The sequence below is a fragment of the Leguminivora glycinivorella genome, chromosome 3, assembly GCF_023078275.1.
Source record: "Leguminivora glycinivorella isolate SPB_JAAS2020 chromosome 3, LegGlyc_1.1, whole genome shotgun sequence".
Lineage (NCBI taxonomy): Eukaryota > Metazoa > Arthropoda > Insecta > Lepidoptera > Tortricidae > Leguminivora > Leguminivora glycinivorella.
Genome location: NC_062973.1, coordinates 3,586,222 through 3,599,724, shown reverse-complemented (window position 1 = coordinate 3,599,724; position 13,503 = coordinate 3,586,222). Strand labels below are relative to the sequence as shown.

The window sequence follows — 13,503 nt, the reverse complement described above, 5'->3', positions numbered from 1 at the left end:
ACGTATTCAGTCATATGTCTTAAGGAATCTTCCTGTGAAGTTTCGAATAAAATAGTCAAACTAATCTTGTTTCCCCATACAAACTTTGAACCCCCATTTGACCCCCTTAGGAGATGTATTTTGGAAAATCCTTTCTTAGTGCTCCTCTACACTATATAAGGAACCTACGTGCCAAATTTGAAATCTCTAGGACCAGCGGTTTCGGCTGTGCGTTGATATGTCAGTCAGTCAGTCAGTCAGCTTCTTCTTTTATATATTTAGATGTGACCATCTCGTTCGGTAGTGGTATTATTATTTGGCTGTCTATTCTATAGTATCCTTTGTTTAAACATTGACATTATGCCGTCATTAAATTAGTTCAAAATGTTTCAACAATAAACGTATCATTTGTTACGCCATCTAGTGGCTCAAGTAGCCGAGCGGCACTGATAAAAGCGTTACGTATCGCTAGGTGTCGACTTATACTACTAACGTACTAACAAAGAGGATCGAGTATTAAAGAGAGTTACTGTCAAAGTAAATAATGTAATCACAGTGCATAGACTGCCATCTCTCGACACAGGCTTAAAACTTTTGAACCTCAGTTTTGACAATTTAGCCCATATTCTTATCTTGATATGTTTTTAAATGTCAAATATTAATATTAGCGCCATCTAGCCGAGCGTACCCCAAAGGTGTATCGCCATCTAGCTCACCGTACTTACCTTTTTCTGTCATGGTTTTGCGGTACGTTTTTTTCTTTATCGGTCTATACGAAGTTATATATATTATAGCTCTTTGCTACTAACCATTAATATTTTCATAGTTTATTTTGATTTGATTTTGTATACAAGCGTGTCAAGGGGATTAGCCGTCTATGTATAAGACTCGTCTAAGGTAGTAATTGGAACTACAGTCACGTTGCAAATAGCCCGTCTGAACGTGTTTCAAAGATCACGTTTTATGACAGCCATTGGTATGTAAGAAATATGAAAAAACCTTCCTAAATAGCGGTAGGGAGAGAGAATTCGGTTGTTACGGTAAATGTAAATCATTGTGAATGAACACGTACGTGTAATAATTTTTATCTAAAAAAATAATATATGCTTGCTGAAAATTTCAGTAATTTAGTGGGAAAAAGTTGAAGATTAAATTGAGGTACCAGGTCAGATACCTACCTACTTCTGTACTTTCTAAAAAATATAATGGTTCTTATGATATTAAATCTCTTTACGACAAAAAAAACAATAACCAGAGCTCTTTCGACATCGATTTATGTCTTTACCGCCTCGTTAATACGAGTAGTAACTCGAAACCGACGAGCGTGTATGAGAAATGTTATGAAAGTGTGTGAAGCGAAAGTGGTTTGTCAGGATCGTAGTAAATGGAAATCCGTGATCTCTGCCTACCCCTCTGGGAAACAGGCGTGATTGTATGTATGTATGTATGTGTATGTTAATAGTAACAGGGCGCGATAAAAATTTAGCGAGTACGAATAAATTCTTGACGACCTAAGTGCTCGTTTAACGTCCAAGGGTTCCGTATTCTGAGCCACTACCAAGAGATTTTGCAGTTTTTCTTTCAAGATATTAAAAAAAACTAACGTTTGGTTCACTGTTTTCTTTCTACATTTAATAAATACCATGTTTACCACGCCAACTGGTAATGGCTCTCTTGATACTCGTACTTCAAAAACTCATGAGAAAGATGAATTTTATCCACAAGATTTCACAGTAAATTCATACAAATTTTAACTTGTCCTATTCTGGCTGATAGAATCGACCTGTAAATGACGATTTCGAATCATAAGTATTTATTATAATTAGTATTTTAAAGCAGTTTCCTCGTGTTGGTGTGGTGAAAAATTTTGTGTTTCACTTGGAGGCAAATTTTGTTTAAAAAGCTTCGTGCTTTGAGACCCCGCACCCGTGGTTCAATATTCATTGGCACCTTTTATTTGCTTGGATTTCAATATTAGTAGTAATGTATTCTAAAATGACTAACCCGTGGTAAAAGCTCTATTTTTAGATCCGTTAACTGGGGTAGCGTAAACACTTGAACTGACCTAGATTTTTGTATCTGCGAGAGATCGATTGATTGAGTATTATTTTATGAGGAGAGTAAACAGTACTCTCAGTGGCAATTTGACTGTTGGTTAAGAGTTTTTTGTGGTTTTATGCATGATTAAAGTAATCCAGTTTTCTTAAATCTCAGTGTCTACATATTAATTTATGTTTTCATTTCAATTATTTGTTTTTTATCATGCAGAAACGTCTGCGAGCGATATTAAATACATATTTTTAAATTAAAGGAAAAATGAAAAAATTCACACCTCCGGCAGGACTCGAACCTGCGACCTTTGGCCTTGCCGGGGCACCGGCAATTATTATTATATTATATTATTATAATTATATATATTATATTATTATAATTATTTTTTAGTATTATTTTATAATATTAGGTACTTAGGTATTTCAATATTTATTATTTTTCCTTGCAAATTAATTCAATTAAATATGAATTTTACAACATTGATACTCGTCATTTAAAGCTCAAAGCACCATATTTCTAAAAGATAGACTCTCAAGGATTATCAATTCCTTTCATACAAGTTTTAAAATTACTATTCTTCGTATTGCTTTCTTAATATCTTTTTTTTCCAGGGCATGTCACCACTCTCCGTCCTAATCGCCGTCTGCTACATTATCTGGTCCCTCACTGTCATCGGGATGCTCTTCGACTCCTCAACCTACGCTCCCCTTATGGAAGTCCTCCGCTGTTCCGCCCTGGCCTTCTTCACCAGGAGTCTTTCCATCAGTCCAGGGTACGGGACAGCGCTGCAGGTAGTCTACGTGGCTTCTGCTATGTTCTGGTGCCTTTATACTTTGAAGCTGCTTGAGATTAAGAAGACGAAGAAGGTGGAGTGAAGAGTTGGTAGGCGCTGCACAAAAGTTTATAGATTAATACTTGGGAAAGATTAAATCAGAGAAGATAAGTCACTTTGCAGAGTTTTCAGATCTGAATGGAATATTCTGAAATGTTTTGGACATCATCCTAAAAATGCTGACATTTTCGTCAAATATCAATCAGTGATCCCTTTGTATCAAATGAATTATGTGTTACTTTCGCTACGACATAATCTTCCCTTTCTTATTTGAAACTTCAGCCATTAAATTCAGTTGTAGAGATTTGTTGAGGTTTTGAAAAACCCTGACAAGTCCCTCTGATCTTGCAAAAAGTTGGTAAATTGTTGTGACAATGTGTTCACGTTCAACAACGGTGCCATGAAACTGTGTAAAATATTATGAGAAAAACGGGGTTCAAACGAGGTTCTATTTAATCCTTTGATTCAAACCCAATACTTACGCAGTACAGGTGTCGGTTTTCATGCATGTTTATATCACTCGAAAAGCTGCTTACCTGCATAATCCATCTGGTCATGCCAATCCGGATCAGAGACAATGTCGAATCACAAACTAATGATCATTTTCGTTTGTTCACAATCGTTCAAATCACTGGTTAACAGGCATCCTTCTGGGTGAGCTCACTCCATCGTAGGCCACGTCTTTGCCTTTGGCAAGTGTAAGCCCATTTATAATAATAATTAAGTACCAAATTAGCTGGACTTTGTGTAGCGCATAAGTATCTTTTAATGTTGAATAATAATACCTCTTTAGGTCTACTTTGTATATATTTAGTACCAAAGCCTGCCAGTACTGTGCCTTAAAATATAGTAAATAATTATTAAATTGTTAGAAGTTTTATATTCGTCTACCATGTGAACGATTAGATTTAAGAGATTTTTAAACTTGCATATTTCAATTATAGGCACTAAATTTTTGAGAATAGCTTTATACTTAAGTACTGTTTTATATTTTTTAGATGATTTTTAGTTTTTTATTGGTAAGTAGAATATATTTTTTGTTGATATTGAAATGAGTTATATTATCACATATCCTTTGCTAGGTGCATACCTAGATTTTTCCTCGTCATCGTAGTTGAAATAAATGAAACTGTGGGTTTAGTAAAAGGAATGTATAAAAAAGCAAGTTATATATACTCTCGTTAAAAACTCTAAACTCTTAGATTTTTGAGTCATTCTTGGAAAAAAATCTCATTCCCATGGCCTTCATAGAGAAATAGCGAAAAGGAAAGAGATTGGTGAAGACTCCTTTACTGTTCACTTAATTTGAGACAATACATGTGGTAATTTTATACGAATATTAATATCCTCTGGCCTATTTCGCCACAGTGATATTGACACTGGCAATTCTGTGCCTATTTCTGGGTTGATAAGTAACATTGTTACTCAGCGTCACTATTTCCTTGTTGAACAGGCAATGAACGGCAAAGTGTTACTGTCGGGCGACAATAATGTCACTGTTTCAATTGTCACTGTTGTGAAAGAGGGCACTGGTAATTTTAGAGTTTGTCATTTTATAATATGCACTATTCACTGCCATAACCGTACTGGAACAAAATTCTAAAATGACTGGAACCATTTTGGAATAAGTCCTTCCTCTAAGTTGTCCCTGTCTTGTTGCGTGATACCAAGGTATTATGATTTTGTAACTATCTTTTTGTAAATAAATGATTTTATTTCTTGAAGTAATTTTAAAATAAGTCAATACAATCATAATCATAAAGAATGTAATCAAAGTCGCTTCCCGCTGTCTGCCCTTTATGCCTAAATTTTTAATACTCCACAGGGAATTTTGATGCTGTATGTTTAATATTTACCTAGAGGAAGATGAGAAGAGGAAGGTTTATTATCTACTATAATGCCCGAAGCCGGAGCGGGTCGCTAGTTAGTATAATGTATTGTTTGAATGTTTCCTATTAGATGCAAAGGCTGAGATTGCTTGCAAATTTGGCTGGTTTTAGTGTCACGCGGACCGACCGCGTGGAGCGATTCGCACTGGACTAATATGTGTTAACTTCAGGGAGCGTTTTAAGAGGATACGGTAGCGAAAATGCTAAAATGGAAAGGAGCCCCCCTTTCAACTTGGGAATTTTAGTTAAATATACAAGTGTTATTAACTAGATTTATCAAAAAAAAAATTGTCTATTAAAAACAACTCAGTCAACAGATATTTCAAAAAAATCTTTACAATCGAGGTTCCGCTCTCGACTCTTTCCTCCTTCAAAACTTAATCAATCGAAACGAAATTTGAGAATCTGAATAACAATGAAAAAATCTATGTCGGACCGTTTAGCTTTTTTGGTTAATTGTTACCAATCTTGAATATCACACCTTTTTTTGCGCCACAATTAAAAAGGCCGTTTTTGGAAATTTTTGATTGGCTCTAGAGTCTTTAAAAAGCAGAATATCAAAAAATCAAAACGGTCTGACACAGATAAAAATAATAACAATCTGTGTTGAAAAAATCATTGCTCTATCTTCAAAAACCAGGGAGGAAATAGTCGAGAGCGTTTGTATGAAGAATTGACCGTATCGTTTTAAAGTGGCGCGGACGGGTCAGCGCGGACGACAACATCAACTTCATTCTGTAAATTAGTCGCGCGGATCGCTCCGCGCGGACGGTCCGCGTGACACTAAAACCAGCCTTAGTTCTTAGATAGTTAAATTGTTATTATACTTAGTTTAAGGTAAAATATTGTTCATCATATTTATTTATTTTGCTTTGCTGGAATAAAATATGAGTCAAATAAATGTATTTTATTATTGCTATCCTCTGAAAGAGTATCTTTTAATACTAAATATCTGTATCTACACAAAGTACCTACACCAAGTCTGAATGCTTACCTCAGATAATAAAATTGACTTCTTAAAGTCAAGGAGATACTTAGTTTAATTTGTGCGTGGGATTTAACCGTTTGTATAAAGAAAAAGTTGTGATTTAAATAATTGGCATGTTCCCTAAGGCTCTAAGGTTTACCGCTGTTGGTAAAGCATTAAAAAAGGTATGCAAATCCAGAACTGAAACGTATAAAAAAAATAAAGACGTTTAGGTGGACGATGTTTTTAAATAAAGACCTCAAACAGCATCTGGATGCTGATAAGCAACAATGTGTCAACCCACACGCCAACCATTTTGAGAAAATGGCGTCTAAAGATTTTTTCTCATTTTTTTGTGTTTCTCTTAAAAAAAATTGTTTTTATATAGATTGTTGTGTTTTTCAGCTATAATACGTTCAGTAGTAGTGATTATTGTAGCTTAATTTCAAAACAAACTTCAATTTGACGAAATAATGCCCTTTTCTTTTATTGCGAATTCTTCGACGACGTCAAACTTTTTCAAGACTGTGTTATGATACTTAACCCACTTTTGCTAATTGTTTAAAAATATCCATGAGTCTTAAATAAACATGTTAAAGCACATAAATTGTTGTTGTAAAATACTCTACCTATGCATATTTTTAACTTTATAAGTGTTAAGTAACATATCAGTCATGGTCACTTATGTTATTAGGTATGTAGGAATCAATACATTATTTATTAATCAAACCTTTTAATGATTTTTCTACTCCCGAACTGTTATTCGTCATTTACAGGATTGTGCGTATCGAAAAAACTGAAAACGCAGTGTTTGGTTCTGTAATCATGGCAACGCATTGCATTAACGATACTGCGTGCGTGCGCGGGAAGGCTTTGGGCAGCTGAGCTGACAGTGCAAACCTTTGCAATACAGGAAACAGTGTGAATTTCGCGAGAATTATTAAAAAGAAAACTATTAAAATCTAAGTGCATGGTCGTTGTAAAAGTATTGTATGCAATGATGTTTAACTGACTCCAAAATACTCGTGGAAAGTACGCCACTCATATTTCTTGACCTCCTTTAAACGCCTGTTGAATAAAATACTATAAATTAACTATTAGAGTAATGATCATTTCTAGACACATATTTAAATTATCTGTGCTTTTTCAACAAAAAATCGTTACAAAAACCAAATAATCATCTTTAAAAAAAAATAAACTACTTATCTAAAATATACAAAATATTTTTTTACGCAAAGAAATAGACTAAGTCATTTAAATTATGAATAACTCATGACTTGTACAAGAACAAAACATAAAATATCTTTAACAAAATAATAAACTACCATTCAATAAGTATTCAAAAATCAAACAATATTTTTATGCATACATTAACACGTCTTAATGTAATTAGTTGTAAGGAGGTTGGTTGATGGAAACAACTTGTCTCTTTGAAGTATGATTTAATACTGGAATATGAGCCTTAACCTACGGAATATATAGAGAGTTACATGAATCATAATATACTTAAGCATCTATACACTACATCTCCCACGGAGGAAAAGAGAAAAAAATAGTACAAGTTTTTTTTTTCGAACTTATCAGTAATTCAACAATCATGTATATATTTTTAATCTATAACTAAGTGCATAGGAATGCATATGTTTAGTTAGAGTTGTATGTTTACAATAATGCAGACATCATAGCTCTGATTACTGATATCTAATTACTAATACATTTACGAGTATGTTCTGTATGAACCACAGTAAACAAATTAACAGACAGTAAGTAAGTACATATTATAATATATTAACAATGTACCATGGGTTTCATGGTTTAAAAAGTTTTGTCCTGTTTTTGTGAATTACATCAATTTTACCATTTTTCATTATTTTTACATTGGGTGAGATATCTTTTAATACAACATATGGTCCTGAATATAAGCTTTGGAGTTTATTACCAGTTTCATTTTTTATTAAAATTTGATCGTTAGGTTTATAAATTATTGGGTTTATATAGGAGTCGTACCTGAGTTTACGCTGTAATTTACTTGATAGTAAATTGTCACGTGCCTCCTGCTGTGTAACTTGTAATCGATACTTTAATTCTTTCGGATAATCGTCGTAGTTATACAATGGGTCCATGGATGTAACTAAGTTAGATGGTAAATTACACTGTTTACCGTAGACCAATTCGAAAGGGGTGAACTTTGTTTCAGAATGTATTGATGTGTTGTAAGCGAAACTCCAAAATGGAAGCCATTCGCTCCAAGCTTCGGGGTGATTATCGGTCTGTATGCGTAAAAACGCACCTAAGTGTTTGTGGGAATTTTCTAAAGATCCAATTGATTGGTGATGATAAGCTGTAGAGTTAATTTGATTAATTTTTAATATTTTACATACCTCTTTCATCGTTGCGGAAATAAATTCGGTGCCTCTGTCGGTTGCTATGGTGTTCGGTATGCCATGTTGAAGAATGAAATTGTTTACAAAACATTTGGCAACTGCTGTGGAAGTTTTAGAGACAAGGGGATACGCACAAACATATTTAGATAATTCGCATTGTATCGTAAGAATATATGAATTATTATAACTATCCTTATCTAGAGGGCCCACTATATCTAGAAATATTTTCTCAAACGCGGTATGCGCTGTTGTAGTCACTACCATAGGTTCTTTTATGTGAACCGTATATTTTTGGCGCTGGCATTTTTCACACTTACTTATGAACTGCTTTATATCGCTTTCAAGTCCAGGCCAGTAATAGTACTTTTTGATGTTATTATACATTCTCCTAGCACCCGCGTGGCCACTCGTGGGTAAAAGGTGAAAATCATTGAGTATGACTCTTTTATCGTCTTTGTCGTTTATTCGTTTCACTTTATTCAATATAGTTAGTCGTGGTCCGGACCAGTTTACCATATTTTTTATTTCACTTACTAACTTTTTGACAAATATGTCATTGTTTTCATTTTTAATAAAATAAATCTCATCTACATAAATTTCCTTACAAAAGTCACAAAGCTCTCTCACAAAAGCGGCTCGCGTCAGTTGTGATGGAGATACTTGTTTTATATAAATAGTCTTGTTTTCTTTACTGTAACTTAATGTTTTACTCTCGCGATTTATTAGTTTCTTTCTTTTTAACTTGTCTATACTTTTTATATCTAAAAATCTCAATTCAACGGAATCTTTCGGTTTGTTATGTGTTGCTACAACTCTTGGTTGATCAGACCTGTCGTCAGTAGAAACCATATCAACCCGAGATACCGCATCCATCCTCCTTCTCTGAGCTCTAGTTATCACGTTGATCACCTGTTCATTCATCTCTTTCAACTCTTCTGACGTAATACGTATCCTGGACAACGCGTCTGCAGTCACATTGTCCTTCCCTTTCACATATTCAACCACGTAATCGTACTCCTCCATTGCTAGTCTGAACTTCAATAACCTACTAGAGGGATCCTTCATATTAAATAAGTACACAAGAGGTTTATGATCCGTACAAATTTTAAATTTACGACCATACAAATACGGTCTAAAATGCTTAACTGCCCAAACCACAGCGAGTAATTCCTTCTCCACTGTGGGGTATTGTATTTCCGCTTTATTTAAACTTCTACTGGCGTAAGCTACCGGTAATCCATTTGAATTTGATAAAATTGCACCTATTGAAAATTTGGAAGCATCTGTTTGTACGTGAAATTCATTTTTCTCCGAAAAATCAGGATACTGTAAAACTGGAGGTGTCGTCATGCAATCTTTAAGACTATCGAATGCTTTTTGGCAATTATTATCCCATTGAAACTTTACATTTTTGCGACATAACAAGTTTAAGTAATAAGCTTTTTCAGCAAAATTCGGGATGAATTTTCGGTAATAATTTGCGAAAGCCACGAATCGTTTCACCTCGTCTGTGCTTTTTGGAACTGGATAATTTTTCATAATTTCTATTTTAGATGGATCTGGCAACACTCCGTCACCTGATACGACATGTCCTAAATATAGTAAATCTTTACGCAAAAAGTCGCATTTTTCCGGATTTAATTTTAAATTTACGCTTCTAAGTCTTTCAAATACATCCTGTAAATTTTTGTTGTGTTCATTTAAATTACGGCCAAAAATTATGAGATCATCTAAGTAAACAAAGCATTTTTGATAAGTTAATCCAGCCATGGCCATTGTCATCATCCGAGAGAATGAATTTGGACTGGTTTTACAACCTTGGGGCATTCTGGTCATTTGCCACCTACCTCCACCGAATGCTGTATATTTTCTACTGTCTGGTTCTAATTCAACGTTGTAATATCCCTGATTTAAGTCCAAATGAGTGAAATAAATACTACCGGATAACGAATCTAATATCTCTGTAATGTTGGGAAGGGGAAATTTATCGTCTGTAATACAATTATTAAGTTTACGGTAATCTACTACTAATCGCCATTTTTTGTTTCCATTGTTATCCGATTTTTTAGGAACTAATAATATTGGGCTTGACCACTCGCTTCTGCACGGCTCTATAATACCCTGTTCTAACATGTTATCTAATTGTTTTTGTATTTCTCCTTGTTGCGAGTGCGGTAGCCTATATGGTTTGACATACACAGGTTGTACATCCTTTTTCAAAGTAATTTTATGCTTGTATATATTGGTCGTAGTTAACTTGTCCCCTGGTAAATAAAAAATATCACAGTATTTGGCACACAATTTTTCAATAGAAATTTGTTCCTCTTTATTTAAGTGACTAATTTTCAAATGAGAAAACATATTTTTAACCCGTTCTGCATTTTTGTGCGTTTCGCCAAACATACACACATCGTAGTCACTTGCCCTGTGAATAGTTGGATTTAAATGGTTAATAGTCAAATCAATATCAGTGGTATTAAGCAAACGAATAGGTATCTTGCCATTGTTAGGTTTCACTAACGCACTAGCCATAAACAATCCGGGTTGAATCTCGTTCGCACACACCACACATTCCTCTGCCATATTCGTCCGTATATAACGTATAGTTTCCGACCTAGCCGGTACCGTCAAACGGTTGTCATCCTCTATAAATAGCGGTAGTATTATTTTATAATCTAAGCGGTTCCTTAAAGTCAAAGTGTAATTATAGTAGTCTATAGTAGACGTGTACTTTCTAAAAAAGTCATGTCCTAAGATACCGCCAGCCGTACATGGCAAGGAATTAAAAACATAACACTTTTGATTAAGGCTATGCTCTCCATAATTAAGGTTTAAGTAAACATATCCGATAGGTTGGACTTTGCCACCTAGTCCGCTGACTACTACATTATCGTTATGGATTGGAATATTCTGGTTACGTATATACTTATATTTTATAGCGCATATAGTAGAGCCCGTGTCTATTAAAAATTGCGTAGAGATATCGTTATTGTTACCTATAGATAATTCTACATAACTATGTTTCTTGTTACTATTTATTAAAATGTATTCTTTAGTCACGAAAAAATGTATTCTCGCTATTACTCCTGTTATTGTCCGTCATGACATGTACTTGCTGTTGGTTAGGTATCCCATTGTTTCTAATATTTTTGTTATAATAAAATTGGGACCTACCTCTGTTCTGGTGGTAGGGCCTCGTTGGTCCTCTAGTAGCCGCAGGGTGGAAGCCTCGTCCCGAGCCTCGCTGTCGACTACTGGTCCCGTACCGGCCCGATGGTTGGCCGCGGGTCGATGCAGAGTGTGACCTACCACGGTGTCCTCTAGCGTGTGAGGATAATGGGCCTCTGAAATACCTTGGATTATAATTATGATGACGGGCAATGGTCAACAGTCCTTCACCTGACGTACTCGCACTTGGTGTGGAGCGATCGTAATCAATAGCAGCTTGAACTGCATCTTTTAGTGTAGTAAAATTTCTGGCAGCGATGATAGTACTAAGCCTGCGATTGCGCAGCCCATCCGCAAAGCTCTGAATAGCCTGGCGTTCATTTAAGGGTCGTAGCACCTTATAGTTATCGACATTGTCGCCTGCTTGACACAAAGTAAGATCGACAAACATTTCCGCTAATTGTTTACCATAATCATCAATAGAAAGTTCATTTTGTTTCAAATTCAAAAGTTGTTTTTGCAAACTTGGCACAGATTTTTTCGGTAAAAGTTCATTTTTCATGTCCGAGAGTAACGCTTCAACACTACTATACTGTGGTAGCAACTTAAGTTTAGCTGAAGGCGATAGTCTACTTTTCAAGACGAAGGTTACCAATTTTGTTTTCGACTCACTATCCAAAAGCGATTGATAATATTCAATACCGTCAATTAAATTTTGTATCTCATTAATATCATCTTTCATAACTGGTAATAGACTCAAAGCCGTTTTTAAGTTAAACTTCTCCATTTCGATTGAATTATTGGACCCGTTATTTTCGTTACACAATTCTATAATCTCCGCATACAATTTGTCAAATTGACTACACAAGTACACAATTCTTTTATAGTTATAAGATCATCTTGCGTTATGCTATCTTTTATTTCTTCTAAGCTATCCAAAAAACTAGTATAATCAGAAAGTACAGTTTGTGCCTCAATTAATTTATTTTTAACAACTGGTCCTTCCCTTCTCTTAGGACCGATTTTAATCAAATATTTTCTTATAGCAGTTAATTGTTCAATTAAAGCTAATAACTCTTCTGCCATACTAAAACATTATTAAAATTAGAATATCATTCGCCTTAACAATACCTAAACAACACTAATTATAAATCAATTAAGTCTCATGTTACTCACAGTCCGGTGCGGTATGTACATACGAGTACATTCGGTACAGACGATCATATCGCGCACAACACAACACTTTTCACTGCACTATATTCTGGCTGTATTGTTTTATGAAAATAATGTTTGTTTCTAAATGTTCAAATCTGAATTAAACCTCGTTTTCTGATTTGGGCGCTCGGCGAAAAATTGACCTTCTCAATGCGTGTCCACGTATCTCCTCGCGGATCCACCGTTTGTGGCATTTCCGGTACATGTAGTATGCAGCACCCAAGCAAATGATACCAAAAATGCATACCACCACGACGAGCAGACAATTTGTGGTATTTATACTCTTGACCACCTCAGCGTTGTTGCTGGAGCCCCCGGCAGCATTCTGGGCTATAACGACCTCTTCTTTTGTTTGCGAAGATCCCATCTCGCCGTTATGTGTAAAATGATGTAGTTCGTCCTTGCAACTATGATAATATTCTATTTGACGTTAACACTTTCGCGCGCGACAGTCATGGCGGCGCGCAACGAACTGCGTCGGCAGGATCGCCATGTAAGGAGGTTGGTTGATGGAAACAACTTGTCTCTTTGAAGTATGATTTAATACTGGAATATGAGCCTTAACCTACGGAATATATAGAGAGTTACATGAATCATAATATACTTAAGCATCTATACACTACATAGTAATTATAAAAAAATAGTAGCTTATATTAGATTTTTATATAAACACGTACTTGTAAAAAATGTTTGCAAATTATAATAACGAATATGTATATTCATGACTTAAAATGTTCAATTTCGTACTGAATTTACCATTCATGTGCAAAAATATACTAATGGACTAAGTCATAACTTATTCAAACATGAATTATTATGAACCGTTATATTTTACAATATAGTGTCATGGTACTTACAACAAAAACGAACAATTTATGACCCGAATATAATTTAACAATAATGACTTATGTTTTATAACACGGGTCGTAGCATAAAACAACGAATAAAATATCATTTTGCAATAATCATTCAAGTCTCATAGTGGGTAACTATGTCATTTTTTGCGTTTCGCAAGAA

At 34.8% G+C, this 13,503-nt stretch overlaps 1 protein-coding gene across 1 annotated transcript in view; it reads left to right on the top strand.

Annotated features, from left to right (window-relative positions):
- LOC125242620 (alkylglycerol monooxygenase-like) overlaps nucleotides 1–5,039 on the top strand; it is an 83,319-nt gene extending 78,280 nt beyond the window's left edge. Inside the window, exon 10 of the mRNA XM_048151427.1 lies at nucleotides 2,643–5,039. Within this exon, the coding sequence (XP_048007384.1) occupies nucleotides 2,643–2,906 (264 nt within the window). The 3' untranslated portion in view covers nucleotides 2,907–5,039. The remainder of the gene's footprint in view (nucleotides 1–2,642) is intronic.
- The last annotated feature ends 8,464 nt before the right edge of the window (nucleotides 5,040–13,503 follow it).